Source organism: Lonchura striata, chromosome 14 (assembly GCF_050655825.1).
Source record: "Lonchura striata isolate lonStrDom1 chromosome 14, ASM5065582v1, whole genome shotgun sequence".
Lineage (NCBI taxonomy): Eukaryota > Metazoa > Chordata > Aves > Passeriformes > Estrildidae > Lonchura > Lonchura striata.
In genome coordinates this window covers 3,381,918-3,409,098 of record NC_140716.1, presented here as the reverse complement: position 1 = coordinate 3,409,098, position 27,181 = coordinate 3,381,918, and the positions used below count along the sequence as shown (strand labels likewise).

Here is a 27,181-nt window from a genome sequence, read left to right as displayed (position 1 = left end):
CTGGCCAGCATTCACCTTCTTTTTTTCCTTTGAGATGCTTATAAATTGTTTATTTTCTCTCAGACTTGAAATTAAACTCACTACTCTATTGCTCCTCAGTATATCAGGGACTCATTTATCTCTCCCCATTTTCCCAGACTTTTTTGTTCATTATTGTTGTACTTGAGCTCACAAAATCTCCCAAGTTTGAAGGAGAAAAACTATGAGACCCCAAAGAGGAGGCAATTCCTCGAGGGGATTAAGAGTAGGGCAAATTATTGCTCATTAACTTATTTTGATATTCCAACCCTCAATCATAGAATCATGAAATGGTTTGGTTGGAAGGGACCTTAAAGATCATCCAGTTCCACCCCTCTGTCATGGGCAGGGACACCTTTCACTGTCCCAGGTTGCTCCAAGCCCCATCCAACCTGGCCTGGGGCACTTCCAGGGATCCAGGGCCAGCCACAGCTTCTCTGAAAATCTATGCCAGGGTCTCCTCACCCTCACAGGGAATAATTTCTCCCCAGTATCCCATCTAACCTTGCCTTCTTTCAGTTTGAAGCCTTTCCCTGTGTCCTGTCCCTCCAGGCCCTTGTCCAAAGTCCATCTCCAGCCCTCTTGCAGCCCTTTTAGGTCCTGGAAAGGGCTCTAAGGTCTCTCTGGATCTTCTGTTCTCTAGGCTGATCACCCCCAGCTTTCCCAGCCTGGCTCCAGAGCAGCCCTGTCCCCTCCAAGGACATCTTTCCCTTTCAGGGACAGTGTGGCCAGCAGGACCAGGGCAGTGATCATCCCCCTGTACTCAGCACTGGTGACACCACACCTCGAGTGCTGAGTTCAGTTCTGGTCTCCCATTCAAAAAAGACATTGAGGTGTTGGAGTGTGTCCAGAGGTGGGGAAAAGGCTCATGAAAGGTCTAGAAAACCTTATGGCTGAGGGAACTGGGTTTGTTTAGTCTTGAGGAGACTCAGTGTGGATTCATTTGCTCTCATATTTGTGGCATTTTATCTCCATTATACCGGTGATTATACCAGTACAGGTTCTCTGTGATGTATCCTGTAGGATGGGTTGTGAGTGCTGGTGTTTGGAACCCCAATCTCATGTGTGTGCCCAGCACTGTGGCACCTCTGTATTTTGGGACTCATCTACTGGGAACAATTAATAACCAACACCTTTGGTTTTTTCTCCTCATAGAAACAACCCGGCAGGAGGAAACACCTTCTTTTCCCCCTGTTTTCTTTCCTTGTTCTTCTGGCTGACTACAGCAGTAGATCTGAAAGAAGAGTGTATTGAGGTGGGATCCAGCCTCATCTACCCTGCCTGCAGTGAGGAAAGGACTGAAGGAAATGGCCTTAAATTAAAGCACTGGAGAGTCAGGTTAGATGTTATTATCTTTTTTTCACTACTTGGGTGGTCAGACATCGGAAGAGCTTACTAAGCGGTGGAGTGACAACTCTTGGAAGCGTTTGCGGCGCTCGTCTGACGCGGCTCAGGGCAGGAGGGCACCGACAGCGGGATTTCGCGACCTCAAAGCCGTCCCCCTCAGGCGCCAGCCGCGGCCGGCCCGCCCTGAGCGGCCGCGCAGGCGCCGCTCCGCCCTGCGCGCGGGGCGGGCCGGCGGCGCAGGCGCCCAGCGCGTTTCCTGCCGCCCGTGTCCGAGCCGGGCCCGCTCGGCCTCTGCCGCCGCCGGAGCGGAGTCGCGTTGACTGCCCAGAGTCCGCGAGTCCCGCTCCGCCCCCGCCGCCTCAGGTGAGTCCCGGCCGCGGGAGGCTGCGGGCCCGCCGGCCTCAGCGGAGCGCGGGGGGAGGCGCGGCAGCATCGCCGCGCCGAGGGGCTGGGGACGCCCTGCTGAGGGTGAGGCGGTGGGCGCCGCTTCGCCGTGAGGGGCTGAGGACAGGCGAGCTGCCCCCCGTTTCCGCCGCTGAGCGCCCTCGTTATCCCCCGCCGTGCCCCTCGCGGCCCCCGCCGTGCCCGGTGCTGGCGGGGCCGCAGCTCACGGTCCGTGCCCATCGCGGCGGGTTTGTCGGGCTGACGGCGCCGTGTGCCGGGAGGTGCCCGAGATGAGCCGCCCCCCTGCGAGATCCCCAGCACTGACAGTGCTGGGGGCTTCCTTCATCGCAGGTGCTTGGCTTCCAGGGGTTTGGAAGTGGTGTAGGTGCTCTGAGGATGGATTAAAAGCATCCCTTTCTCGCTGTCACACACAAACATTCCGTCTCCACTTCTGAGTCCGTATCCTGGCTAGTTGTTCATCCATTCACCATATATTTCTCACCCCAGAGAGGTGACAGCAGCTGAGTGCTGTACATCCCAGCCTCGATCCTTTTCGGCCTTGAACAGAAAGAGCTTCTCTACAAAGGCGCAAGATTTCCTTTTTTTTCCTCCATTTAAAAATATTTTATAAAGTCAGTTGCTTTCCCTTTGAAATAAAACTGAGGGAGAGCTGCATTAAGTACTTGGTAACAAAGTCATGCCAGTATCTTCCCCACGTGAGATTCTGGGGTTGGATGACAGGAAGGCATTGAGATTACCAAGAATTATAAAGCCAGCAGCATTTTCCCTAGTGAAATGCAAGCTAGATTTTGTCTGTCTATTAGTAATGAATAAATATAACTAGAAAAGTTCTTTAAGATTTGTCTTCTCAAAGAAAATATCACTGTGCCTATCAGGAGAGAGAAATAGCAGTGCTTTTTGAGGTTATCATCATTGTGTTTTATGGGTTTGTAACCAAACCAAAATAGAAAAAGGTGGCTTGTAGCCAGTTGTGGAGCTCAGGTAATTCAATCAATGGGAAGGAATAGATCATACAACTTTGGATAGGTTTTGGGAACAGCTCAGGATAAATGCCTGAACTAAGAGTTAGGGTGGGACCATATGTTATATGTAATGCCAGTCTGTGAATAAAATACTACAGTTGTATTAGAAACTGTTTCAAAATAGCTGCATTCCTTGGGGAGAGGAGAGTGGATTTTTTTACATTTTATTTCGGAAAGAGTAGCAAAGGCTGAGAATTCCTTGTTGGTGGAACAGCTCTTGAACTTTTCCTGTATATGGAAATGTGCTGCTACTGAATGTTGGCAAGATCCTGGAAAAAGCACTTTGCAGTTGTGTTTTGCTTCCACATGTGGAATCTCAAATGATGGATGTCCAAGGGCAGAAGTAACCCAGATGATGGCAACATTTTCACATTAACAAACAATAATTAATTATTTTGCCCAGGACTGTGTGTATTTAATACTTTATTTGATTGGTGGAATGTGATTATTATAAGAACTGTGAAAATCATGCTGGTTAAAATTATGAGCTGGGCTAAAAGCTCATATTGTTAAAAGTTGTATTTCAAGTACATTTGAAATGCACCCATAATTTGCATATTTTTAGAATAACAGTGCTCAGTTTCCTTAAACAAATAAACTAAATAAAGTGAAAAGTCTCTCCACTTACTTGCATTGGTGAAATACTGTCTCACCTCTGCTCCAAGATCCAGCACTTTCAAGGTATTTGTTAAACTGATGGTGTGACAGTAATTCCTGAGGCTCCCTGAGAGCATACTCATCCTTCTTTCACTCCCAAGTTTCTGTTGGATTGCCATTCATTTCCTGTTTGCTTCCAAATTCCTACCTTGTCCTGAAGTCTCCACCCTCTGCTAACATGGCCATACTTGGGTATGTTGTAATTCCAGGCTGTAATGGGTGTGGATGTCTTGGAATGACATCACGGAGATAGTTCTTTTAAGATGGATATGTGGGGGTAAAAATGCTTTGATCCATCAGGCAGTGATAAATTGCTGTGAAAATTAATGGAATATAAGAAAGGAATTGACAAGTCCAAGTTGGATGTATTGAATTGTGCACATTTTTGTTATTACAGGTGACCCTGAGTTTTTATGTTGTTATATTCCATCAGTTCATGCTGCTCTGGTTAATACAGCACATAGAATACTATATTTTAATACCTAAAGTATTTCAATATCTAAAATATTTTAATATCTAAAATATTTTAATTTCAAAAATATATTACTCTATGCCCTATATTAAACCAAAGGCAGCATAAATGGATGAAAGATAATATAATAAAAACATTTTAAACAACTTTGTGTCTGTGGATGGATGTGCCTCCAGTTGCATATTTTCAGCAGTGTCTCTTGTAACAACCATCAGTTACAAGAAAATAATAGGCATTTAGCCTTTTTTAAACATAATACTCAAAAACTACAATGATCCAGCTTGTTCTAGTGTTTGAATTTCATGGGGCAGAAGCTTGATTATCAAACAGTTCAGTGCTAGAAGTAATTTGAAGAAATTACTAATCAGTTAATTACTAACCTTAGTGATTTTTTGTAGGATACATATAAATTGTTTTATCAAATAATGTATCAGCAGATCACAGTTACACATCAGTTTGGCTTCCTGAAAAAAAGATTTTGTTGTAGTGCTGCCTGTGAGCCTGGATACAAGTCAGGCTTTAGAATCAGTTCGCTGACCTTTGTCCTAGATACTTTTATTTTTGATTGTTCCATTTCCATAGTAAAATTAATAGATTTATTAGATTTCTTGAGGACCTGCTCTCTTGTCTGTGAGGATACACAAAGAAGCAAGTGTATCTGGCTTTTAGGGCAATTGCAATTAGCTGACATAAGCAGGACAATGCACATCCATCATCCTACTGAAAATATCTGGGGGTGTGCCACAGGCAGCTCTTGAGCAGCCTTATCATATTTATGAAGTTGTGATCTATAAATAAATTGTAACACTGCACTGAAAGATGCTCAGTAAATGTTGAAGGTTAACTTGGTTTTATTAATTCTCTCATTTTGAAGTGTTTTGTTTTCAATTTTACACCTTTCAGCCTTTTCACTTTTTACAACATAGGAATCTCTTTAACTCGGAATGTCTCTACATCAGTTCCTGCTGGAGCCAATCACCTGCCATGCCTGGAACAGAGACCGTACTCGTAAGTATTAGAAGTTCATTTCCATTTTTAATTTTTCTTTTTTTCAATTGCTATTTTCTTTCTGCTGTTAGTTTTTGATCTTGTGATGTTCTGGGTCACATTTAAGGAAAGTGTGGTCAGATACATAGTTCTACATGTTAAATGTTCTACTTCTGATCCCAAAAGCACAAGTCTTCCAAATCTAAGCTTTTCTAAGCCTGTTGCTTGAACTCTGGCATAGGAGATAATTAAGTCTTGGTATTCCACAAAGCTTTGCCTCTTGGCCAAGTTTTCTATATAATGTGGATTGTTGTGTTCCAAATGTGTTGTCTTGCTCTGCAGAGTACTCATGGCCATGGTATGTGTACCAATATCAAACTGCCAGAGGGCAGGGTTAGATGGGATTTTGGGAAGAAATTCTTCCCTGTGAGGATGGGGGGGCCCTGGCACAGATTCCCAGAGAAGCTGTACCTGGAAGTGCCCAGGCTGAATGGTGCTTGGAGCAACTTGGGATGGTAGAAGGTGTCCCTGTTCATGGTATGGGATTGGAACTGGATGATCTTAAAGATGCATTCCAACCCAAACCATTCCATGGAGATTTTCCAGGGATTTTGCCCCTTTGGTTACAAAGCCCATGTAATGCTCTCAAATTTGTGAATAGAGGTTTTAGATAGGAAAAGTCTTTCCAAATATAGCATTTGCTATTAAAAAGCCTTCTGTACAATTGGATTGTTTTATTTCTTTCTTCAAGAGATTGCCATTAGCCCTAATAACCATGAAGTGCACATCTACAAGAAGAGTGGGAACCAGTGGGTGAAGGCTCACGAGCTGAAGGAACACAATGGACACATTACAGGTGAGATTGTGCTGAGGCAGACATTAAGTTTTCCAGCCCCTCCTGTTTTCCCCAGCTGAGATTCTGAACAGGAAATCTGCAAGTGTTGAGTAAATAGATCTTTTTATAGGTTGGCAGTCCCACTTAGACAGAGCCTTGCAGCAGTTTTCTGAGCTGCATGCAGTGAATGTTAGGAAGAAAAGCCCTATCTCATTTCCAGACATTTCAGTGAAGTTACTGAGCCATTTTTTCTTATCTATTGCTTATTTTTCATCCCTAATGACATAATGAGAACACATTTTCAGTCTGCTGAAGTAATCTGGTTGTGTCACAGTGATGCATGCTGTTCCCTTTCAAGTGCTAGTACTAAAATTTCATCAAATATACAACTGTAGAATTGCTTTGTGGTTTCCAACAACAATAAATACGCTTTTTTAGGGACTGCATAAACATTTGAAGTGCTCAGACCTGGACTTAGACCGTCAGTGAGCACATTTATTGCAGGCCCTGTACATCCACAATGAAAATTAAGAAGAGCTGTCACATTGGGTCACAAGGTGTTATTTTAAAAAATGTAATTATCCTGTGGCAGTCTTTTATATTACTGTGACTTTTTTTCCCCATCCCATGGTGATATTTTTTAAAGGGCTTTATTTTCTTAAAGAAATTAAAATAATTAATACAAGCATTTGCCCAAAGCAGCAAATTTTGTTGTCAGCTCATTAATGGGGAGAAGCAGCAGTCCAACAGCATTTTGCAGGAGCTTTATTCAATTTTTCCAATTCTTGCTTGTGCAAGAGCACATCTGTCCCTGCTCCTTTGTGAGCAGGGACAAATTAAATGTGTCACCCCAAGACATTCTACTTGTACCTGTTAGTGTTAGAAGCCAAATATTCATGACTTGGGAAAAGAGCTCTCCCTGCTTTCCTGCACAGTGTGTCCCTTTGGAGTACAAAACTCTGTGGTGGTTGTAAAGAGTGGAGTTAAACTGTGGTTACACACAGGAGATCCACTGATCAAACTGCTTGTAACCCCTGACAGGAGTGAGTCAGCTGCTGCCACTGCAGCTCCTGATCACAGGGGATCAAGGTCCTTCTCGTGACTCAGGTTTGTGGTGAGCTGCCTCTTCTCACTCACAGGAAGAGCTTGTTTTCTGCTAAGCTAAAAATCTGAACTTGGCCTAAGTCACCAGGGCTGGTGAGAGGAGGTGGTGGGCAGGAGAAGGAAAGAGAGGCAGGATGGTCCCTCTTTCAGAGGCAGTGCTAGAACTCCTCTGTCGTTTCAGACTACCAAGCTCTTCACTTTTTAAGCGTAAATGTATTTTGAAGTAAACAATGTATGAATAAAATGATAGCATTAGTGCAAATTCTTTCTACAGCTGTTATCCCACTTTCAGTTTGTGAGCTTAAGAGATGTTTTTAATACTGAATGTAGTAATGGAAAATCACTGGCAGGAGAGTTGAGGACTGCATCCCAAAGGATGCTATAGAAAAGATGAAAAATAATGTTCCCATAAGACTTTCCAGTTGGGACATCCTTCATTGCCTAGGAGGGGAAAGAAGAAATTACAGCTTTATCAAAGGTTTTATTTTATTGTTTGTATTTGTTATTTTTTTCTTGGCAAAGTTTTCTTGTGGCACAACTTAAATAGTCATGGAAAAAACATAAGGATTGTGTCAGTATGTAAAGATTGATAACATCTAACCAAAAATCCCTGTTATCTAAACTTTAGAACATGGCTGCAATCTGGTAGCAAGCACAAAATGTTGTTACAGGTTGTGCAGTTTTAGAATTGCTGCGTCTCAGCTGTTGAGAGGGATCTTGCAGAAGTCAGAGGGTGCTAGTGGACAGGCCTTGGCCGGTCCGCAGAGCTCCACCTGTTGGCCAGCCCTCGGAGCTTCCTCAGCCAGCAAATCCCTGGCATCTGGGAGTTTGGGATGTGCAGTTTTGATGAAAGCTAGAGGGAGAAACAAGTATCCCTCACAGCTTGAAATAGCTCGTGGAGAATAAGAGATGAAGGGGAATGACATAATAGTGATAACTAAGTGATCGGTTTGTCAGGAACTGCAGTGACAGGGCAGGGAGGAATGGCTTCAGACTGAAAGAGGGGAAATTTAGGTTAGATATATGGCAAAATTCTTCCCTGTGAGGGTGATGAGGTCCTGGCTCAGATTGTCTGGGGAAGATAAGGCTGCCCCTGAATGCTTCGGAGTGTCCAAGTGGATGGGGCTTGGAGCAACCTGGGGTAGCAAATGGGAATTGGCACAGAGTTGGAACTGGACGATCTTTAAGGTCCTTTCCACCACAAACAATTCTGGGATTCTGTGACAGAGGGCTGTGAGGTGATCTCTGCTTTGCCTTAACATAAAGCTAACAGCATGAGGGGAGGATTACTTCCTGTGACCTCTTCACTCGCAGGTATTGACTGGGCTCCCAAAAGCGACCGCATCGTGACGTGCGGCGCCGACCGCAACGCCTACGTGTGGAGCCAGAAGGACGGCGTGTGGAAACCCACCCTCGTCATCCTCAGGATCAACCGCGCCGCCACCTTCGTCAAGTGGTCCCCCTTGGAGAACAAGTTTGCTGTGGGCAGTGGAGCTCGACTCATATCTGTGTGCTACTTTGAGTCTGAAAATGACTGGTGAGCTGGTTTTATGTCTTTACAGTCAGCATGGGAAAGCTGAATTATTTTACTAATTCCTAAAATATTCAGGAAATGTAGAGGGGTGGCCTCATCAGTTCTTCTGTGGACTTTAATGTTTAGGGAAAAAGGTTCTCTCTATTCTTCACTTTGCTGTAGCACCTAAAGGCCTTTGACTTTGCCTATTTTCAGACAGTACATGTTGGCATGGATGTGTTCTGCCTGACTGCCATAAGACATATGTTGCGTTTCTGAAAGTGCAAGAATTTCTGCAGAGTAAAGGTTTCATTACTACAACTCTGTGGTTGAAAAAAAATAAATATTTCCTTCCCCCTTTTTGTGCCAGAATAAATGAAGAAATCTTTACTGGAATCTTTCTTCTGTATCTGTTATTTTGGGCCATTTCTTGTCATTCTGTCACATCTCCAGGGCGATCTGTTAGAAGATGCTTGAGCTTGTCATTGACTTGTTCTACATTTTGTCATGTACTTTTACCACAGTTTATAGATTTCACATAGGAACATCACAAAGATATTTCCACCATTAACTTTTTTCTCATTTTAGCATCTTAATGTTTCTGATCTCCCTTTGAGCTGCACGTGTTGGAGCTACATTTGCTGTATCATCTGTAGCTGAAGTCAGTGTGTGGAGTGTCTCTTACTTTGGGTTGCATAAACAGGCACAAAAACACAGGTGTTCTGTATGCAGTCTGCCATGTGGAGATGAAAAACAATGACACCATCTGCAAAATACATTCTAAAGATTGTTTTGGACTTTTATGTTTTCCAGCATATTCAGTTACCAATATTTTTTCTCTGCCTCACTGTCAGCAAAAGAATCAAGACTCCATATGCTAAAGAAATATAATCTGTAAATTGTGAGCCTTAAAACTTGTACCTGATAGAAGTAAAATCAAAGAAAAAGCAGCATCATCCCAAAGGCCATCAAGTGAATAATAGATTTCATTACTAGTTTGTAAATGGTTCAGATAAACCAAATCTGCTGAGACATATTTAGGCCACTATTGATGAATTCAGCAGCAGGACCACTTTGCACTGCACTGCAGATAATTGAGATGAATGCACTGGTTGGGTCATTGGCAGTCCCCCCCATTTTCTTGTGTTTTATAGTTATTGTATTTTTAAACAGTAGAAAAGTCAATAGGCAAGAGATGTGACCATATAATTTGTTGGAAGGACTGGAGAAGGACTTGTGCTTGGTGATCCATGAAAATAGTGCTGCTTAGCTCAGTGTCACAGTCACAGGTGACCTCATGTTCACTGTGGGGAAGAGATCTGGCAGTTCCTGGGCAAAATTCACATCAAGGAGTTCCATCTGATGCATTATAAAAATCAGCTTGAAGAGGAATAGGATTTAGCTGAGGAGATACATATTTAATGAGTTTGTTCGTAATATTTGAAAGTTTAATTAAGCTAACCATAAAGTTCACAGATTGCACAAGAGAATGTGAAAGATTTGGACATGAAGTTTTTTCCAAAACTGATGTATTTAGCCATTGACAGAGAGTGATCTTTTTGAGGAGTGTTTCATGGATTTGTGGGAATCAGGTAATATATGTTGATATAAAATTTATGTCTTATTTTAGTTTCGTTTTATTTTAGGTGGGTGAGCAAACACATTAAAAAGCCCATTCGTTCCACTGTCCTCAGCCTGGACTGGCACCCCAACAATGTCCTGCTGGCTGCAGGATCCTGTGACTTCAAGTGCAGGTGAGAGAAACTAAAACATCTTATCTACAGTTTGGGTTATTGGATCAAATCAGTAGCTTGAGTATGTTGATCAGTTATTTGCACTAATCTAAACACTAAGTTTAGATTGCTATTAGAATAAAAGGTAGCTCATTGTGTACTGTTGTTGCTACCAAAATAAAATACCCAGCTTCAGAAACCTTGGCTTCGGTGCTGCTGTGTCCTGACTGCACAGCCAGCATGGGTCTGTTGAGGGACACACCTGAATTTGGGCATTTGCTGGGTTCCTTCCCAGCATTACACAGCATTTATGCTGAGAGCTGGTCATTAGGCTGAAGTTGGATTAGCAGGTGTCATCTTGTAGAACACCAACACTGCTAGTTAGAGTTTAAAAAACAATACCCTAATGGTGCAGTTCCAAAAATCAGAATAATTGGTCATTTCCAATGGTGTTATCCCATCTTTTTTTCCTCTGAGTTCCTTGTTTCCTGCCCTTTGCCTGTGGGGAGCAGAGTCAAGGAATTGATCCACCTGCAACTCAACACAATAGAAGAGATTTTTGAAGACCAGTAAAAAAAAAAAAAGGGCTGCTAAAGGCAGATTGGTGTGAGAAATGGATGGGGGAGACTTTGCAACTGATTGTGAAATTACAGTGTGAGGGATGGGCCCTGCAAAGTGCTCTGTGCTTGGGGTCACTGCAGGGGAGTCTGCAGGGCCTGGCTTGAATCCACATTGACTTAATCACTTGTACTTTGAATGCTAATGAACAAGCTTCTTTTCTTAAATTCTTTATATAATAGGGCAATTTTTAAGCTTCAAAGTGTGTACTAAAAATGGCTAAGGAGGAGTGGGAGGGGGAGGTGGAACTGACTATTGCATTCTATATTTCAGAATGAAACCCTCACATCTAAACCCCATCCTTTGATACCTTTTCATGTAAGGACAGATGTTAAGTGGAAGCTGGGAAAGAGAGGGGAGAGTTGTCTCTTTTCCTGCCTTATTTACAGTTTAAATTAGATAAACTGTATGTATTCACTTCCTGTCACAAAATAGGTGATGTGAAACAGAAGCAGCTACTTTTCACATGTGGAAGTTTTTAAATTTGGTTTCATAAAGGACCCCAGGATTTTGACGTAGGTCACCTGAAATGTGTATGTATATGTGTGGGATTGTAGGATTCTGTTTCTTCCCCATATCCATGAAAAACTGTTAACTTTTGTAAATTATGAGTACAGATTTCTAGAATTCCAGTTCTCCCTTCAGTTCCATTTAAAAAAAAATAAAGATACCTGAAGTGTGCACCTGTTCTGATGGAAATTAGGAAATGGATCTACCAGAGCCACTGCCACATAATAAGCAGCTAAGTGGGAAACATTTTGGGGAAGGAATGGAGGGCAGGAGGCTGCAAATTGCTGGGTATTCAGCAGAGATTTTTGGTGCTTGGCCAAGATAAATGAGCTCCCTTATATTTATCTGAAATACATATGTATCTGTAGCTACCAGTGCCATGTAAGTATGATTTTATGTTCTTGCTGAGGGAATGGAAGTCATTTCCCAACATTCTTTGAAGGCTGGGGCCTTCAAGCTGAGGTGATTTTGGTTTTAAAGGACAGGCAGACTTTAATAAGGGAGAAAACTTCTTAAATTTTTAACTAACAGTTAAATTCAAAGTCGTCCCTGCTTAGGTATGATTTTCCTGCCTTGTGTCAAAGGCTGTTGCTTTAAACATCTTGTCCTACTTCCATACATTAAAAGACCATCATTTTAGGTGGCTCTATAAAATTGAGATTTTTAAAGGATTATCATTAGATTATATTTAATCTAATAGAGCCAAATATATATATATATCCATACTTAATTCCCTGAAAATCTGTACCTAATATAGCTGCACTTAAACTCTTCTCATTCCAAATGAGCAGCTTTGTTGAAATAAGCTGAATATAGGTACTTTTGGGAGTGCTTACCCCACACATACAAAAGATATAAAAAACAGGGAAGGGGAAGCTAAATTTTCTTTAACTCACTATAAAATAATTCCTGTTTGTGTGTGACTGCAACCATGAATATTCGATTATAGTTTTCATTTCTCCTGATTTATTTTTTCTCTCTGGTAGTAGTGGCATGGTGTAGCTGCCTTGCTCCTCCTGTTCAATGGACTCAAATGCTATGGTTGTGACGTCCCATTAAATTCCATGGTAACAGTCAAGAACACCATATTGTGGCATGTCTGAATCATGCAGAAGGAATTTGATGAAAGGGGGAGGCTTTCTATTTAAACATACCTTAAAAATTGTAGTGCTGGGGGGAAAAAAAAAAACCTATAAAAACATTGCAGTATTTCAGGTTTTCAAGGCATTTTTGCAATAATGAGCCGGAAGAAGGTTGCTCAGAGCTCCTTTGCTGGCATTAGAACATCACATTTCTTTCTTTGAAATCCTGCTAAAATGGGAATGTTCTTAAAAAGTGGGTAATTTTGTAGGTGTTTGTATTAGATTCTAATTATACAGTGCCATTCCTGGGTTTTCTCTAACTGAAGGCTTGACTCCGGAGAGCTGTTAGCACTGCAAAAGGATGAAAGGGAAATCTTGGCACAGGGAAATACGCACTGACAATGTGTATTTTTGTGCCATCTTCTGGAAAAAAAGGGAGAGGGCTACCAGAACAGCATTTATGAGAAACCTGTGTGCTTTGTACTGCTGCTTTCTCTCTGCATGCTGCTGCTTCCAGGCTTGTTCAAAGACACCAAAATATTTTATTTTGGGAGAATCAGGACTCGTCTCTCTCCTTCCAACTCAAAACGCACCCCATGCTACCGAGGAGCTTTCTTCTCTCTTTATTCACACCAAAATCTTTTTATTTGCAGGGTGTTCTCTGCTTACATTAAGGAAGTGGATGAAAAGCCAGCCAGCACACCCTGGGGCTCCAAGATGCCTTTTGGGCAGCTGATGTCGGAATTTGGGGGCGCGGGCAGCGGAGGGTGGGTGCACAGCGTGAGCTTCTCCGCCAGCGGCAACCGCCTGGCCTGGGTCAGCCATGACAGCACCGTGTCAGTGGCTGATGCCTCCAAAAACATGATGTGAGTATCCCCTTGCTGGTATTGTCAGCCTGATGGTGACCCTAAAGGTTTTTTCCAGCTTTAATGATTCCGTGGTTCTGTGTGGAATATTGGGTTCACAACCTTGTGCCTCTGTTGCCTGTTTTATTGTAGGTTCCAGGAGTCTCTTTGAGGCTTATATAACTATAAGTAAGATTTGTTTCTGTAAATTTTAGAGTATATAACTTAAATTCTTTGTAAGAATTCTTCAGTGAGTGTATAGCAAATTTTTTTGCCAGGGAAAAAAGAGGCATTTAGGGAAAAAGGTATGTTCCACTGAGTAACCAGGGAAACAGTATTTCCTTTTTCAAAACAATATTTGCAATACAAATATTCCAAGCAATATTCCAGACAATATTCCCAATTCAAAGAGAATCCAGAAACATGCTCACTGCATCACTAAGACTGCATCTCTAACCAGAATCTGGAAAATAAGTTCATGAAATATTAATTTCAACATCTCTCCTTAAGATGCTGCTGATGCAAGGTTTCAACTTACACCTCCCAGTCCAACAAAATATTTTATTAACAATTGCTCCTCCTGCTGCTCTTCTCGATCTGCATAACTTTGCAGTGTCCTTGGCTTTCCAGCCAGGAAGGATGAGATTCTCCATATGTTTTGGTAGCAGAAGTCTCTGGGGGTCATCCAGACATTGCTGGGATTAATTTTGAATTGTGGTTCTGATCAGTACGGTTGTATAAGTACCTGGCAGGGAATATCATTAATTATAAAGTATTTTAGAATTCCCTTTATTTGTTATTAAATCACAAAAGTTGACTTAAATGAACATCAAGGCTTTTTCCTTCTGCAAAGATGTCAAGCATCAACATTTCAAGTATTTTTTATATTCAAATGAAATTAGTATCTTCCTCGAAACACACGTTTTTGGGGGTATTCCTTTTGAATTCTTGCCCCTGTTTACGCATAATTTTGGTAATGTTAGCCTTTCACCTGAAATACTTGGCTTTGTTATAAATCTTCCAGCACACTTTCATTAGGCTGAAACTTTTTATTACAAATTACAACCTTCTGTTGTCACCACAGGACAGGCGAGCTACCTTGACTTTTCCAACAATCCTTGTGTAGGAAGGGTGCCTATTTTTTGTTGAAGCCTAAAATGAGAAGTTTCATTGAATCCCTCTAACAAATGTCCTTGTGCTCAGGGTTTCGCAGCTGAAAACAGAGTTCCTCCCACTCCTGAGCGTGTCCTTTGTCTCCGAGAACAGCGTGGTGGCAGCTGTAAGTGTCTGCTATTCCTCCTCGCGGAGCTGTCGTGTTTTGGAGGGGGAGAAAACCCCATATATTGCACAGTTAGTAATAATACTAAACAAGCTGTGCCCTGCTGTCAGTGTTTTCCTGTTGGAAGGGCAGGGTGGGAATGCTGAGGTGGTGTTTCCTGACGGGTGTTTGCTTGCAGGGCCACGACTGCTGCCCGATGCTCTTCAACTGTGACGACCGTGGCTTGCTGAGCTTCGTTTCCAAACTCGACATTCCCAAACAGAGCATCCAGCGCAACATCTCTGCCATGGAGCGCTTCCGCAACATGGATAAAAGAGCCACCACGGAAGACCGCAACACCACCCTGGAGACGCTGCACCAAAACAGTATAACGTGAGTGTCCTGCTGCCAGCAGCAGGGCAGGGGATGTTCTCTGTGCCCATCGCCCAGGGTGTTCTGCAAACCTTTAGGTTTGCTGTACCAGAAGGGTGTAGCTGGTACCTCTTTCCCTAGCAGCTCTCAGTTTCTGGGATTTACGTGGCTGCTGGTTAATCATTGACGTGGCTACAGCTGTTTGCTCGTGGTTGATGTGTTGTGTACCTTGGACACAGCTTATCAAATATGTTGGTAGTTCCCAAGAGGCTGATGGCACTGTGCAAAATGCAGTCAGTAAAATCCACCTGAAATTCACATCCCGGCTTCCTTTTTCAGATGTTACTGCCATGTGTATTATTTATTTATTATTTATCACTGCTTTCAAACTGAAAGAAGGGAAATTTAGGTTAAACATACAGAAAAATCCTTCTCTGTGAGGGTGGGGAGGCCCTTGGCACAGGCTGCCCAGAGAAGCTGTGGCTGTCCCATCCATGGAAGCTTTTGAGGCCAGGTTGGAGAAACCTGGGACAGTGGAAAGTGTCCCTGCCCACAGTAGGGAGTGGGACTGGATGAGTTTTAAGGTCCCTTCCACCCCAGACCATTCAACAATTCTGTTAATCAAAAAGATTCATTCAGGTTAATTGGGTAAAATATCTTTGCATTAAAAAAATTATGTGATCTGCAGGGATGTGGAGCAATTTCTCTTTATTCAAGGAAAACGTTTTGTCTCACCAAGCCATTAAAGAGCTTTCAGCATCTTTTTCTTGGCTTATTTTTCTGAGGCATTCTACCAAGAATCTGGTATAGGCTCTGGTATAGTCATGTCTCCAGCCAAAGAGTAGGAGTGGAATTCAACCCAAATTTCCCAGATTTCTGGCTCTCTGGAATGGGTGTTGGAGCTCTCACTCTGTGTTTGCAGCCAAGTGTCTATTTATGAGATTGACAAACGGGATTGTCGGAAATTCTGCACCACCGGCATCGATGGAGCAATGACCATCTGGGATTTTAAGGTAAAAATGTGCTTTTACTACCATGTTTATGTGAACTAGCTGGGGTGGTGGATTTTTTTTTTTTAATCTCTAGTATCAACTCCTGGGGCTCAGCCTCAAGCCAGGTTTTAGTAGCAGCAGGAAATCCAGACTGGAATATTCAAAACCATTAGTGAAATCCATAAGAAAAACTGATCCAAGAATCTGCAGAAATGCAGATGCAGTTTGTTAAGCAGATGGTGCTAATACAGACTTATTTTTTTAATAGAATTACTTAATGTCCCTGTAGGAATCCCCTTAATTCTTTCATTTTCCAGCCTCAGCCACAACTGAGCTGGAGCAATTTGTACAACACAGCCCCCTGCCTCTCCCTTCTCCCATCCCATGGGACTCTGCTCATTGTCCTGCTGCAGAACATGGTCCTGTCCTCTCAGAACTGACTTACCCAAGGAGTAAGAAGTTGTCTCTAACAGCTGGAAAATGCAATATTGAAAATCCTTAAAGGATGTATTAATGCCCATGCTTGCTTTACTCAGGCCTGGCCAACAGAGGTCCCTGTTGGCCTTCCCAGATCTGGGATGTGGGATGTGATTTAGGGAAAGAACAGATTGTGTTCTATGGTGCCAGGATGCTCTGGTGGGGACAGGAGTCATACAAGAAGTTGAAGTGATCTCTAGGCTGCTTTAGTGCAGTTTTGGGTCTGTGTCGCTGGTACCTGCCTGAGTTTGAAAGGAACAACTGTTGTGGTCTCTGGCCTCTTGCATTAGGAAGAAATCCTTTACTTAAAGGAGAAATTCTTCCCTGTGAGAGTGGTGAGGCCCTGGCACAGGTTACCCAGAGAAACTGTGGCTGCCCCTGGATCCCTGGAAGTATCCAAGACAAGGCTGGACAGGGCTTGGAGCAACCTGGGAATGTGGAAGGCGTCCCTGCCATGGCAGGGGCTTGAATGAGATGAGCTTTGATCCCAAACCATTCTCGGATTCTATGACTGAATCTAATTTCAAATATTCATGTTTTTTGCTTGTTTTTTTTAGCATTTACACTGAATTAATTTAGCCCAAGCTACAACAGCAGATTGTAATTAAGATTTTTTTTCTCTCCTTCAAGACTTTAGAGTCCTCCATCCAAGGGCTACGAATCATGTAAAGATGGATTTCCATGATCTAGCAGGACAAACTGCTTGACAGAATGCAGCTCCCACATCTGCACAAACCTGAAAAGGGAGGAGGAAGGTGAAATATTTGGAAACACTGAGAAAATACAGCTTGGCAGTTTTTCTTTTGAATCTAAATTTGGTGAATTGTGTTGGTTTCAAAATCAGCTGTGATTGTTCTTTTTTTTTTTTTTTTTTTTGGTTGGTTGTTTCATTCCATTCTTTACCAAAGCTGCTCCTTAAGTAGTTTATTGCAGGAAGTTATGAATCACTAACTTAAAAGGGGAATTTTATGTAAATTGTCTGCTAGAAATAATAATAATAAAAAAGAGAAAAACTGATTCTTTGTTTTGAAGTTTGTTGATTAAAAAAGGGATGTTAAGGGAATTGGGAGAGAGACAGAGTGGGGAAAACCCTGCACTGATATTTTATGGCCTTAAAGCAGAAGTTCATCTGAACTGAAAGGTTCTAAAGTTGACAGACCTGGAGTTCTGGTGATCTGGATGTGAAGATTCAGATGAGCTTCTTCCAGGAGAATTCTTCCCTTGAGGTGACAATTTTGGAGAATGAATGATTTTATCCTACTTCTCTTCATTCTCTCTGCCTTGCATTTAATCCATAGCAACAGCAAATTAATCTGAATGTCTTTTTTGTTGTCTGCTTAGCGAGTGACATTTTTCCAAAGGTGAGTGACCAGAATTATCTGTGGTTGCCTTTGGGATTGGTCTCCAGCCTGCTCCCAGGGCAGTGCCTGTGGGACAATATGGAAAGCTCTGTGTGGAAAGTGAGACAAATATCTGCTGAGCCTCGTCTGGGGAAGACAAATTAAAAGCAAATCTCTTGGTAAGTCTGTGAAACTTCAAGGCTGGGGAATCACCATCCCTGGAGGTGTTCAAGGAATGACTGGATGTAGCACTCGATGCTCTGAGCTGGTTGGCAAGGTGGAGATTGGTCACAGGTTGGACTTACTGAACTTGGAAGTTTTTCCTACCCTCAGTGGTTCTGGGATTCTGTGACCTGTTAGAGCTGAGCTCTCAACCCATAAAATCCTGTATTTATGACAACTAGTGGGCAAATGAAGCTGCAACCAGAGGTGTTGGTGTGGTCTGGCTTCTGTGCTGATCCTTTGTCCCCAGGTACCTTTTGCAGTTCAGCTTGGAGCCTCAGGAGCTCACGGAGGCATTTGGACACAGCTTTATTCACAGGGTGTATTCCTCCCGGTGCTGCTGCCTTGCTGTGCTCTGAGGGGATTAGCTGGCTCATGGCATTGCTTTACAAAGCTTAAAACTGTCAATTCTGCCGAAAATGCAGAAGTGTCTTTAAAAAACCCCAATGACTAAATTTACCACTTCCTCTGGAACCAAAGTTGCTTCATACCCTGCTCGTTTCTCAGCTCTGTTGCTGTGCAAGGTCAGCTCTGAGTGGCAGCCACTGTTCTCCATCACAGAACTGGATCCTTCTCTGGTTTCCTTATGTCTCCCACCTTCTCCCCTGGCAGTCGGGCTTGGCTTTACAATTTCCTCTCCCTTCTAAACATAAAATAGCAAGTGTTTCATTTCTTGCAGTCAGAGAACCTGGGGCGTAGCAGAGGGAAAGGGGATGAGTGAGTGCATCCCTATGCCCAGGAGGGAAGGCCTGAGTGCATCCAGGCGGGAATGGGATAAAAACTAGCTGCTCTGAAGCAGGAGGTGATAAAACCAGAGGGCTGGATGTCTGCTGCGTGGGGACACAGGCATGGTGACCGCGGCCAGCCTGGCACTGGGTCCCACTGGGCTCTGTGAGATGCAGGAACCAGCAGCAGCTGCTGCCGAGGGCGGCCAGATCGGGCTCCGCGGGCTCCTGCGGATCTCCCCGGCCGTGGGAGGCGATGCCGACCAGCGTCTCTCCCCGGGTGGGCTCCAAGCTCGGCTGCTCCCCGGTGGGGGCCAGCGCAAGCATCGGGGAGTCCCCATCCCTCGGGGGTGAACAACACCCGCTGGCACAGGGAGACGGCGGGGACCCTTCCCTTCTGTTCTCCTGGCTGTGTCCTTCCCTGGAGCACCCGGGCGAGCTGCCCACGTCGCACCGGGAGCATCGCGGGGCCGGGGCGCGTCCCGGTGCGGCGGTGCCGAGCGGCCCGGCCCGCAGGCACAGGGGCTGGGCGGCTCGGCGCTCCCCCAACGCCCACGTAAGGAAGTGGTTGCATTTCTCGGAGAGGAAAAGGGAAGTCGGGCTGCCTCGGCGGGGCAGGCACAGCTCCCGCCGCTCGCTCCGGGCTCCGTTCGTGTCGACTGCCCAGAGTCCATGAACGAGCCCCGCCGGCCAGGAACGGAGCCCAGCCCGCCCTGCCCGGCAAGGTAAGGACGGGCTCTGCCGCCGCTGTCCCGTGGGGCTGTGGCTGTCACCGCTCCTGGCGCTCACAGCCCGCCCGAGGGTTCGGGGGGTCCCCCCGGGCTGGGGTCAGGGGGTGCAGGCAGCCCCTTGCCCCCTGCGAGTTTCGCTGTCGCCGCGTTTTGGGTGTTTTGGGCTTTTCTCCCAGCTTTGTCAGCAAGTTTCAGGGTTGTTTTTTTTGGGTTGGGTTTTTTTTTTTTTTTTTTTTTTTTTTTTTTTTTTTTTTTTTTTTCTCTTGCCGGAGGTCTGACAGCTCTGAGGGGGTGGAAAGAGTCGTCCTGTGGGGGTCCCCTCGGGGTTGGTGCCGGCAGAGACTGAGCTGCCGCAATCTGTCCTCCCCTCCTCGGCATCAGCTGCTTCCCGCTTTGCCCGTGCGAGGAAGAGGAGGGTCAGAGCCGCCCTCCGCCTGCCCTGGCTCGGGGTGTCCCCTCAGGCCAGGCTGGCTCCCGGGGCACCAGCACGGGGCTCTGGGGATGGGAGTCCCCAGCCTGGCTGGCAGGAGCCGGGCGGTGACACCTTCGGCTGCCGCAGGGAGCAGAGCGGCTCCCGGGGGTCGGTGTTGGGGTCTTGGTGGTGCAGGGCTCCACCACAGCGTCCGGGGAGAGTTTCAGGGGGTCCCAGCTCCCAGCGGGATCCTCACTGGGTGCGAACCCTCCTCCCACCACCCCGCCAGGCTCGTAAAAACCCAAACCCCAGCTCCTCCGGTGTGCGGCTTCCTCCCGGGACTGGGAGGAGCCCCCGGCAGTCTCTCGGCTCTGCCAAGGTTTGGTTATCTCCTCCCAGGATGTTTCCGAGCTGCTTGGACTGGCCGGGGAGATAACGGAGCTGTTCCAGCTCCCAGTCCCGCCCTGTCTGGCCTTCGGAAAATTCCCATTTTCCTCCCTCAAGAGCCCCTGGGTTGGGGAGGGGGGTGGGAGAGGGATGTAACCACAGCTCCTGGATGCTCTTCCCGGCTGGGGAAGAGGCTGCCGAGCCCCCGAGGGTCACTGCAGGGCGGGGGCAGGACTCAGCCATGGGGAACCCATGGGGAACTGGCTCTAAGGGGCCGTGGGGGAAACAAAACACCACCCACTGCTCCTTTTGTGTCTGGCAAAAACTTCCGTCCTGGCACGGCGGCTGAGCTCGTCCCTTCGGGGTGGCACTCAGAAGGGAGCAGCAGGGACCCCAGGGAGGAGAGTTTATGCCTCTGAGCTCCCAAACCACCTGGAAAAAGAAAAAGCATTGCTGTTTTCTTCGTGTCGAAGCCAGAACGCACCTCGGTCCTGCCTCCCATCCCTCCTGTAGGGAGCCCTTTGAGCCATTTCGGCCAAATCCCTTTTTCCTCTCCTGATCTCCTGCAATGTCGCTGATGGTTTTGTCCGTCCCTCGTGGTGCTGCTCCATCCGCAGGGCTCGGGGGCGAGGCCCGTGGTGGCAGCAGCTTTGTGCCCTCCTTGGGACACCCCGGGCTGCATCCCAGGGGGATCGGCAGCTGCCTCCTCATCCCTGCCCACGTCCTTGGCCAGGGGCTGTGTGACAGCACTGGAATTTCTCCACATGCAGAAGGCAGCTGATGGAGCTCTGCAGATTTTCGTTTCCCCAGCCCAGGGATGGAGCTTTGCTAAGAGGGACTTTTTTCCTTTCCCCTGTAACGTTTTTAGTTGCCAAAGAAAACGGGACGTGTTCAAGGAGTTCCCAAAATAGCCGAGAGCAGGCTGTGAGTAATTCCCGTCATCAGCCGCGCCCTGGCGAGGTGTTTCCCTACATCCCTGCGCTCCCCGGGCCGGATGGCCGAGGGGCTGTGACGCTGCTCCCAGCCCTTCCCGCTGCCGTGGCACTTGGAGGGGTTTTTTTGGCAAACTGCTCCATCCCATGGCAGCTGGGGACCGGCAGGAATGGTGGGAGCTCAGCCAGGAGAAGGGATCGGTCCTGAGGGCTGAGCACTGATGGGATGGAAGGGCCTCCATGGGGCTTTGGCTCTTCCTAAATGAGAGGTGTGGAAGGAGGGGGTGGATCTGGCCCTGTTGGGGTGGGGAGAGGAGGTGCTGCCCCTGGTGAGACCCCAGGGGTGCACAGGGGGCTGCTGGCACCAGGGTCCCTGTGTGCCCAGCCAGCTCCTGCCCAGCAAGTTCCAGCCAGTTTGGTTTAGAAAATCCTGGAAATGGACAGTTTCTGAGCTTGGAAATCCTCAGGAGAACCCTCTCCCCGGCGGAGGAGAGACATGGTGGGCTGCAGCACAGGACTGATGCCAGTGGGAAGGATCATTCTGTGGGGCTGGGGTCTTGTCCCTGTGTCCTGACATTCTGGGGGTCTCTCCCTGTCCCCAGCCCGTGAGCCATGGCCTACCACAGCTTCCTGCTGGAGCCCATCAGCTGCCATGCCTGGAACAAGGACCGCACCCGTGAGTACGCCCGGGGCACCCCGCAATTCCCGAGGACATCCCCGGGCACTGTCCTGGCTCAACACCCCCGAGGCGGGCGATGCTCCGGGGCGGGGCAGAGCTGGCTTGGGGCTGGATTTGGGAAGCAAATCTGGCAGATTTGGGGGCTGGGACAGCACATCCCCCTGTGTCCCCCCGGTGCCGGGACAGAGCCTGGCACAGCGTCCAGCCCCGAGGCACCGGCAGGGGAGGGAGGGAGGGAGCGGGGCCGGGTGATTCAGGGGCGATGGCATTTCCCGAGCGCGGCCCGGGGGATGCGGAGAACAAAAAGGGCTTTCTCTGCTGCGGCCCGAGCGCCGGGCAGGCAGGATGGGGCTGGGTTTGGGAGCTGTGCACCCCCAGCCGTCCTGTTCCATCCCATCCTAGCCCATCCTGTCCTGTCTCATCCCACCAGCCCCATGGGACCACACCCTAGGGAAGGGATGGCTCTGGGCTGTGGGGTTCTCCCTTCCCCCAGGGACAATTTGCAGCATTAGGGCAGTGCAGGACCAGGGCTGGGGGGCTGTGGGACTCCCCCAGGCAGCTGGGGCTCAGTGGGGACCTGGAGCCCAGGAAGGGGTGGGTGGGTGGGTGCTGGTTGGCCCTGCAGAGCTGGGTGACCCAGGGGAGGGCTTTGCCCTGGCCACTGTCACCCCCCAGAGATCGCCCTGTGCCCCAACAACCACGAAGTTCACATCTACCGCAAGGATGGGGCCAAGTGGAGCAAAGTGCACGAGCTGAAGGAGCACAACGGGCAGGTGACAGGTGAGCCACAGCTGGCAGAGGGGACAGGGACACGGATGGTGGCTGGGCTGTCCCAGAGCTGTGGGACATGTCCCAGAGTGGATGGGGGTCGTGTGGGGGTGGAGGAGAGTGGAGCAGGTTGTGTCCACCTGAAGGCAGCCAGGGGTGGGATGATGGGATAGGAGAGATGGAGAGGGATGAGGTGGAGGAAAGGAGGGAGAGAGGGATGGGAAGGGATGGGGACAGATGGGAGAAATGGGGTGAGATGGATTGGGATGATGTGGGATGGATGGAAAGGGAAGGGATGGGGTAGAGTGGAATGAGGGATGGGGTGGGATGGGGTGGGGTGGAATGAGATGCATGGATGAGAGAGATGGGGTGGGATGGGTTGACATGGAATGCTTTGAGGTGAGAGGGATGGTGTGGAGCAAAGAGGAACTGTGGATCAGAGACCACCCAGAACAACCACGCCTTCAGACACCCCCCAGCCCTGAGTGCCACCACTCCCATTCCTGAGGCTCCCTGGGCCACCATGGGCCACCATCATCCCCCTCTGCCTTCCAGGCATCGACTGGGCCCCTGAGAGCAACCGGCTGGTGACGTGCGGGACCGACCGCAACGCCTACGTGTGGACCCTCAAGGGCAACGTCTGGAAGCCCACCCTGGTCATCCTGCGCATCAACCGCGCTGCCCGCTGCGTCAAGTGGTCCCCCAAGGAGAACAAATTCGCCGTGGGCAGCGGCTCCCGCCTCATCTCCATCTGCTACTTCGAGCAGGAGAACGACTGGTGAGGCTCTGAGCGGGTCTGTCCTGAGGGAAACAGAGAGGGGATGGATGGATGGATGGATGGATGGATGGATGGATGGCAGATGGATTGGGAAGTACAAGACTGGAGGAGCTGGAGGTGGAGACATATGGGGAAATGGAGGGATAGATTCCCCATGCCCAAACTGCTACTGCAGGATGGTGGCCCAGGGCAGCTCCTGGCACACTTGGAGCCCTGACCAACATCAGCCAGCTCCCCAAAATCCCAGGGGGGCTCCGGGGATGGTGATGCTGGCCCTCTGTTGCCACCCCCTCTCCACACAGGTGGGTGTGCAAGCACATCAAGAAGCCCATCCGCTCGACGGTGCTCAGCCTCGACTGGCACCCCAACAACGTCCTCCTGGCCGCTGGCTCCTGTGACTTCAAGTGCAGGTGAGGAGCAGGGCTTGGGTGACTGGGGGGCCTCATGCAGGGGGATCCCCAAGGATGGGCTGGGGGGTAAACTTCACCCCAGGTGCTGTTTGGAGCAGGGAATGGAGCACAGGGGAGATGCAGGGAGGTCTGGGGACCATCCCAGGGGTACAGCACCCATGGAAGGTAGGGGGGCACCCCACAGGCTCTGCCAGGGAAGCTGAGTCACGCAATTGAGGCAAGGGGCAGAGATGAAGCTGGCTCAGATCCTGCATCCAGGGACACATGCAAGGCTCTCCCCCTCCCAGGATCTTCTCAGCCTACATCAAGGAGGTGGAGGAGCGGCCCAGCCCCACGCCCTGGGGCTCCAAGATGCCCTTTGGGGAGCTGATGTTTGAGTCGAGCAGCAGCTGTGGGTGGGTGCACAGCATCTGCTTCTCAGCCAGTGGCTCCCGCGTGGCCTGGGTCAGCCACGACAGCACCCTGTGCCTCGCCGACGCTGGCAAGAAGATGGCGTAAGCAGGGCTGGGGACAGGAGGGGGCTTGAGGGGACTGGGGGAGGCTGCACTGGGGGTGGCAGCAGGGGTTGGCTCCCAAACCAACACGGGGATGAAGGGATCTGGGTTGGGTTGGCCAAGAGCAATCCCAGAGTGTTCCTGCACATGAGTGGGGGAGATGAAAAGATTCAGCCTCTGGGTTAACCCTAGAGCATCCCCGGGAATCTCTGAGTATCCCTTGAGCATCTCTGTACTTGGGTGGGGGAGGTAGAGGGGTTCAGCCTCAGGAGCTGGGATAGCCCTGGAACAGCCCTGGGGTATCCATGAGCATCCCTGGAACATCTCTGAGTATCTCTGATCATCCCTGGGTATCCCTGAGCATCCCTGGAACATCTCTGTGTATCTCTGATCATCCCTGGGTATCCCTGAGCATCCCTGGAACATCTCTGAGTATCTCTGACCATCCCTGGGTATTCTGGAGCATCTCTGAGTACCTCTGACCATCCCTGTGTATCCCCTGAGCATCCCTGTACATGGGTGTAGGACACAGAAGGCTCAGCCCCAGGATCTGGGATATCTCTGGAACATCCCCAGATCACCACGGGTGGAGGAGGTGGTGTCTCCCCTTGTGCATGATGAGCTGTGCCAGTCTCAGCAGCGAGGCTGAAGCTCAGCTCGCGTTTCACACCTCGCAGTGTTGCCTCCCTGTGCACCGAGACCCTGCCCCTGCTGGCTGTCACCTTCATCACCGAGAACAGCCTGGTGGCCGCGGTGAGTCCGGCCGGGGCCGCGCTGGGCGCCGCGGCTGGGGCCGGCCGGGGGGTGCTGAGCAGGGCGGGTTTGTTCCCCAGGGCCACGACTGCTGCCCGATGCTGTTCACCTACGAGGAGAGCCAGGGCACCCTGACCTTCGGGGGGAAGCTGGATGTCCCCAAGCAGAGCTCCCAGCGCGGCCTCACCGCCCGCGAGCGCTTCCAGAACCTGGACAAGAAAGCGAGCTCGGACACGGCCAACGCCAACCTGGACACCCTGCACAAGAACAGCATCAGGTGTGGGCTGGGGCAGGCTTGGGCTCACCCCGGGGGCTGCTTGGGGGTGATGATCCCTGAGCATCCCCTGGGTGTGCTGCTGTCCAGCTGAGGAGCTGGGACAGCTCTGGAGCATCCTTGGATATCCCCAGAACGTCCCTGAGCATCCTTGCATGTGGGAGGGAGAGACTGAGGCTCCAGCACCAGGAGCTGTGACAGCCCTGGATATCCCTGAGTTTCCCATGGTATCCCCAGAGAATCCTTGCATGTGGGAAGGGGAGATAGAGAGGTCTAGTCCCAAAAGCTGGGACAGTTCTGGAGCATCCTTGGAGCATTCCTGAGTTTTCCCCAGGCATCTCTGTCTATCCCCAGTGCCTTTCTGCAGTGGTGGGGGAGATGAAGGGGTCCAGCCCCATTCCCACCCCTAAGGGCTCAGCCCTGGGGCTGATTGCTGCTCCCTCTGTGCACCCACAGCCAGATCTCGGTGCTGACTGGCGGGAAGGACAAGTGCTCCCAGTTCTGTACCACGGGGATGGACGGGGGCATGAGCATCTGGGATGTCAAGGTAAGGAATCCCCTTGGACCCCTCGTGCCAGCACTGAACCATCCCAGTTCCCCCCTTCCAGCTCCCCCACCACCTCCAGTTTGGGAAGCCACGAGCTCATGAGCACCCTCCTGTTTCATGTCAGAGCCTGGAGTCGGCGCTGAAGGATCTGAAGATCAAATGAAGGAGACATCCAGGAAGGGCATCCCAGCTTCCAGCTGCCCCTGCTGTGCCCCTGCCTGCTGCTGCCCTCTGCCACCCCCCCTGCCACACGACCTGGCCAAAATGCCACCAAAGTGCCTGTCCCTGCTGCCAGCCAGCCCTGGTGGCTGTTTCCAGACAAAGAAAACCATTTTTCTTACTATTTTTGTTACCATCCTTCCCGATGCTGGTCATACATTGCTTGGAGAAATAGCAAATAAAGGATTTTCCTGAATAAATCAAAATGGGGGTTTTTTTGCACTTTTTTAGAAAAAGTTCAGTGCAAACACAGGGGTGATCAGGGCAGATCACAGTGCTGTGCCACATCTCACCACAGGTGGTCTCATCCTTTTTGCCGCCACTGCTGAAGGGAAATTTGGATTGTGGGGATAAGGGGAATGTTACTTTTCCATTCCCTGCTTCAGCACCATTTCAAAACAGGATTTGTGTTAGGCAAAAGGGAGGGCAGAGGATGGAAGTAGGCAGAGAGAACAGGTTTCCCATTCTCTGAATTCCCTGGTAAAGTCCTGACAGGTGGGAAATTCCCAAACCTGGAGCCAGCTCAGAGACCTTGGGCTCCCCAAATAATCCTGCACCTTCCCATGGCCTGGGAGTGGAGCACTGGCTGCCAGAGGGACAGTGACATCTGAGTTCTGCTCCAGCCCTCAGTAAGTGGGAGGTGTTACCTGGGGAAGATTTTCGCTCTTGTTTCCATGCTTTTGCAAGCCTCAACCCTCTCCCCCTGTGGCTCCTGCCCTGCTCCATCCCAGTGTCAGCCCGAAAACTCCCCCTGTCCTGCCCCATCCACCTCCCTGTGCTCCAAGGATCACCCAAACTTCCCATGTCAGGCTGTCCCAGCACATCAGCTCCTCCCCTGCCAGCCCTTGCTCATCTTCCACAGCTCCCCGAGGGCATTTCCTATCCCAGATCTTGGCTTGGTCTGAGCCGTGGTTTGAGCCAGCAGCTCGCTGTGACACTCCCTGGGGCACAGTCCTGTGTCACACCCTCGTGCCCAAGTCCCTGCAGCCAGGCATGGCCGGGGTGACACAGAACAAATCCCGTTTGTCACCCTTCATCTCCACAGCTGCAACCCCTCTCCCAGTGACTTCCAGTGCCAAGCCTGGGGCTGATCTCCAGCCTTTGGGAAGTCTGGGAAGCGCTGGTGGCCCTGAACAGGCTGGCAGCAGAGCTCCCAGGCCCCTGGGGCACAGCAGGCTGGAGCATCTCCCCTCCAGAGACATCCGAGAGGTGACAGCGCGGTGACTGCCCCTCTGACAGGGGACCAGGCCAGACAGTGGCCTG

General features: G+C 48.8%; 2 protein-coding genes across 4 annotated transcripts; both read left to right on the top strand.

The window, feature by feature from the left end:
- Positions 1-1,587: 1,587 nt before the first annotated feature.
- Positions 1,588-17,264, top strand: ARPC1A (actin related protein 2/3 complex subunit 1A). 2 transcript variants are annotated; one of them, XM_021549628.3, is made up of 10 exons: positions 1,588-1,728; positions 4,848-4,929; positions 5,660-5,764; positions 8,162-8,384; positions 10,007-10,114; positions 12,957-13,169; positions 14,352-14,427; positions 14,606-14,799; positions 15,701-15,791; positions 16,878-17,264. In XM_021549628.3, the coding sequence occupies exons 2-10, from the start codon at positions 4,866-4,868 to the stop codon at positions 16,914-16,916; spliced, it is 1,113 nt and encodes a 370-aa protein (XP_021405303.1). In that variant the 5' UTR covers positions 1,588-1,728; positions 4,848-4,865; the 3' UTR covers positions 16,917-17,264. The 2 variants fall into 2 exon arrangements, with proteins under 2 accessions (XP_021405303.1, XP_021405309.1); XM_021549634.3 differs by having other exon boundaries at positions 4,825-4,929.
- Positions 17,265-19,116: 1,852 nt separating this feature from the next.
- Positions 19,117-26,124, top strand: ARPC1B (actin related protein 2/3 complex subunit 1B). Of its 2 annotated transcripts, XM_085592137.1 has the most exons (11): positions 19,117-19,259; positions 20,933-20,988; positions 21,599-21,672; positions 22,351-22,455; positions 22,999-23,221; positions 23,524-23,631; positions 23,919-24,125; positions 24,803-24,878; positions 24,959-25,155; positions 25,609-25,699; positions 25,824-26,124. In XM_085592137.1, the coding sequence occupies exons 3-11, from the start codon at positions 21,609-21,611 to the stop codon at positions 25,860-25,862; spliced, it is 1,110 nt and encodes a 369-aa protein (XP_085448263.1). In that variant the 5' UTR covers positions 19,117-19,259; positions 20,933-20,988; positions 21,599-21,608; the 3' UTR covers positions 25,863-26,124. The 2 variants fall into 2 exon arrangements, with proteins under 2 accessions (XP_085448263.1, XP_021406110.1); XM_021550435.3 differs by lacking the exon at positions 20,933-20,988.
- The last annotated feature ends 1,057 nt before the right edge of the window (positions 26,125-27,181 follow it).

Excerpts from the sequence above, each read along its gene's own strand:
- ARPC1B (XM_021550435.3), top strand. The coding sequence starts at position 21,609 with ATGGCCTACCACAGCTTCCTGCTGGAGCCCATCAGCTGCCATGCCTGG. Across the intron at positions 21,673-22,350 it reads CTGGAACAAGGACCGCACCC|AGATCGCCCTGTGCCCCAAC; the intron begins GTGAGTACGCCC and ends GTCACCCCCCAG. Across the intron at positions 23,632-23,918 it reads TCCTGTGACTTCAAGTGCAG|GATCTTCTCAGCCTACATCA; the intron begins GTGAGGAGCAGG and ends TCCCCCTCCCAG.
- ARPC1A (XM_021549628.3), top strand. The coding sequence starts at position 4,866 with ATGTCTCTACATCAGTTCCTGCTGGAGCCAATCACCTGCCATGCCTGG. Across the intron at positions 14,428-14,605 it reads AGAACAGCGTGGTGGCAGCT|GGCCACGACTGCTGCCCGAT; the intron begins GTAAGTGTCTGC and ends GTTTGCTTGCAG. Across the intron at positions 15,792-16,877 it reads TGACCATCTGGGATTTTAAG|ACTTTAGAGTCCTCCATCCA; the intron begins GTAAAAATGTGC and ends CTCTCCTTCAAG.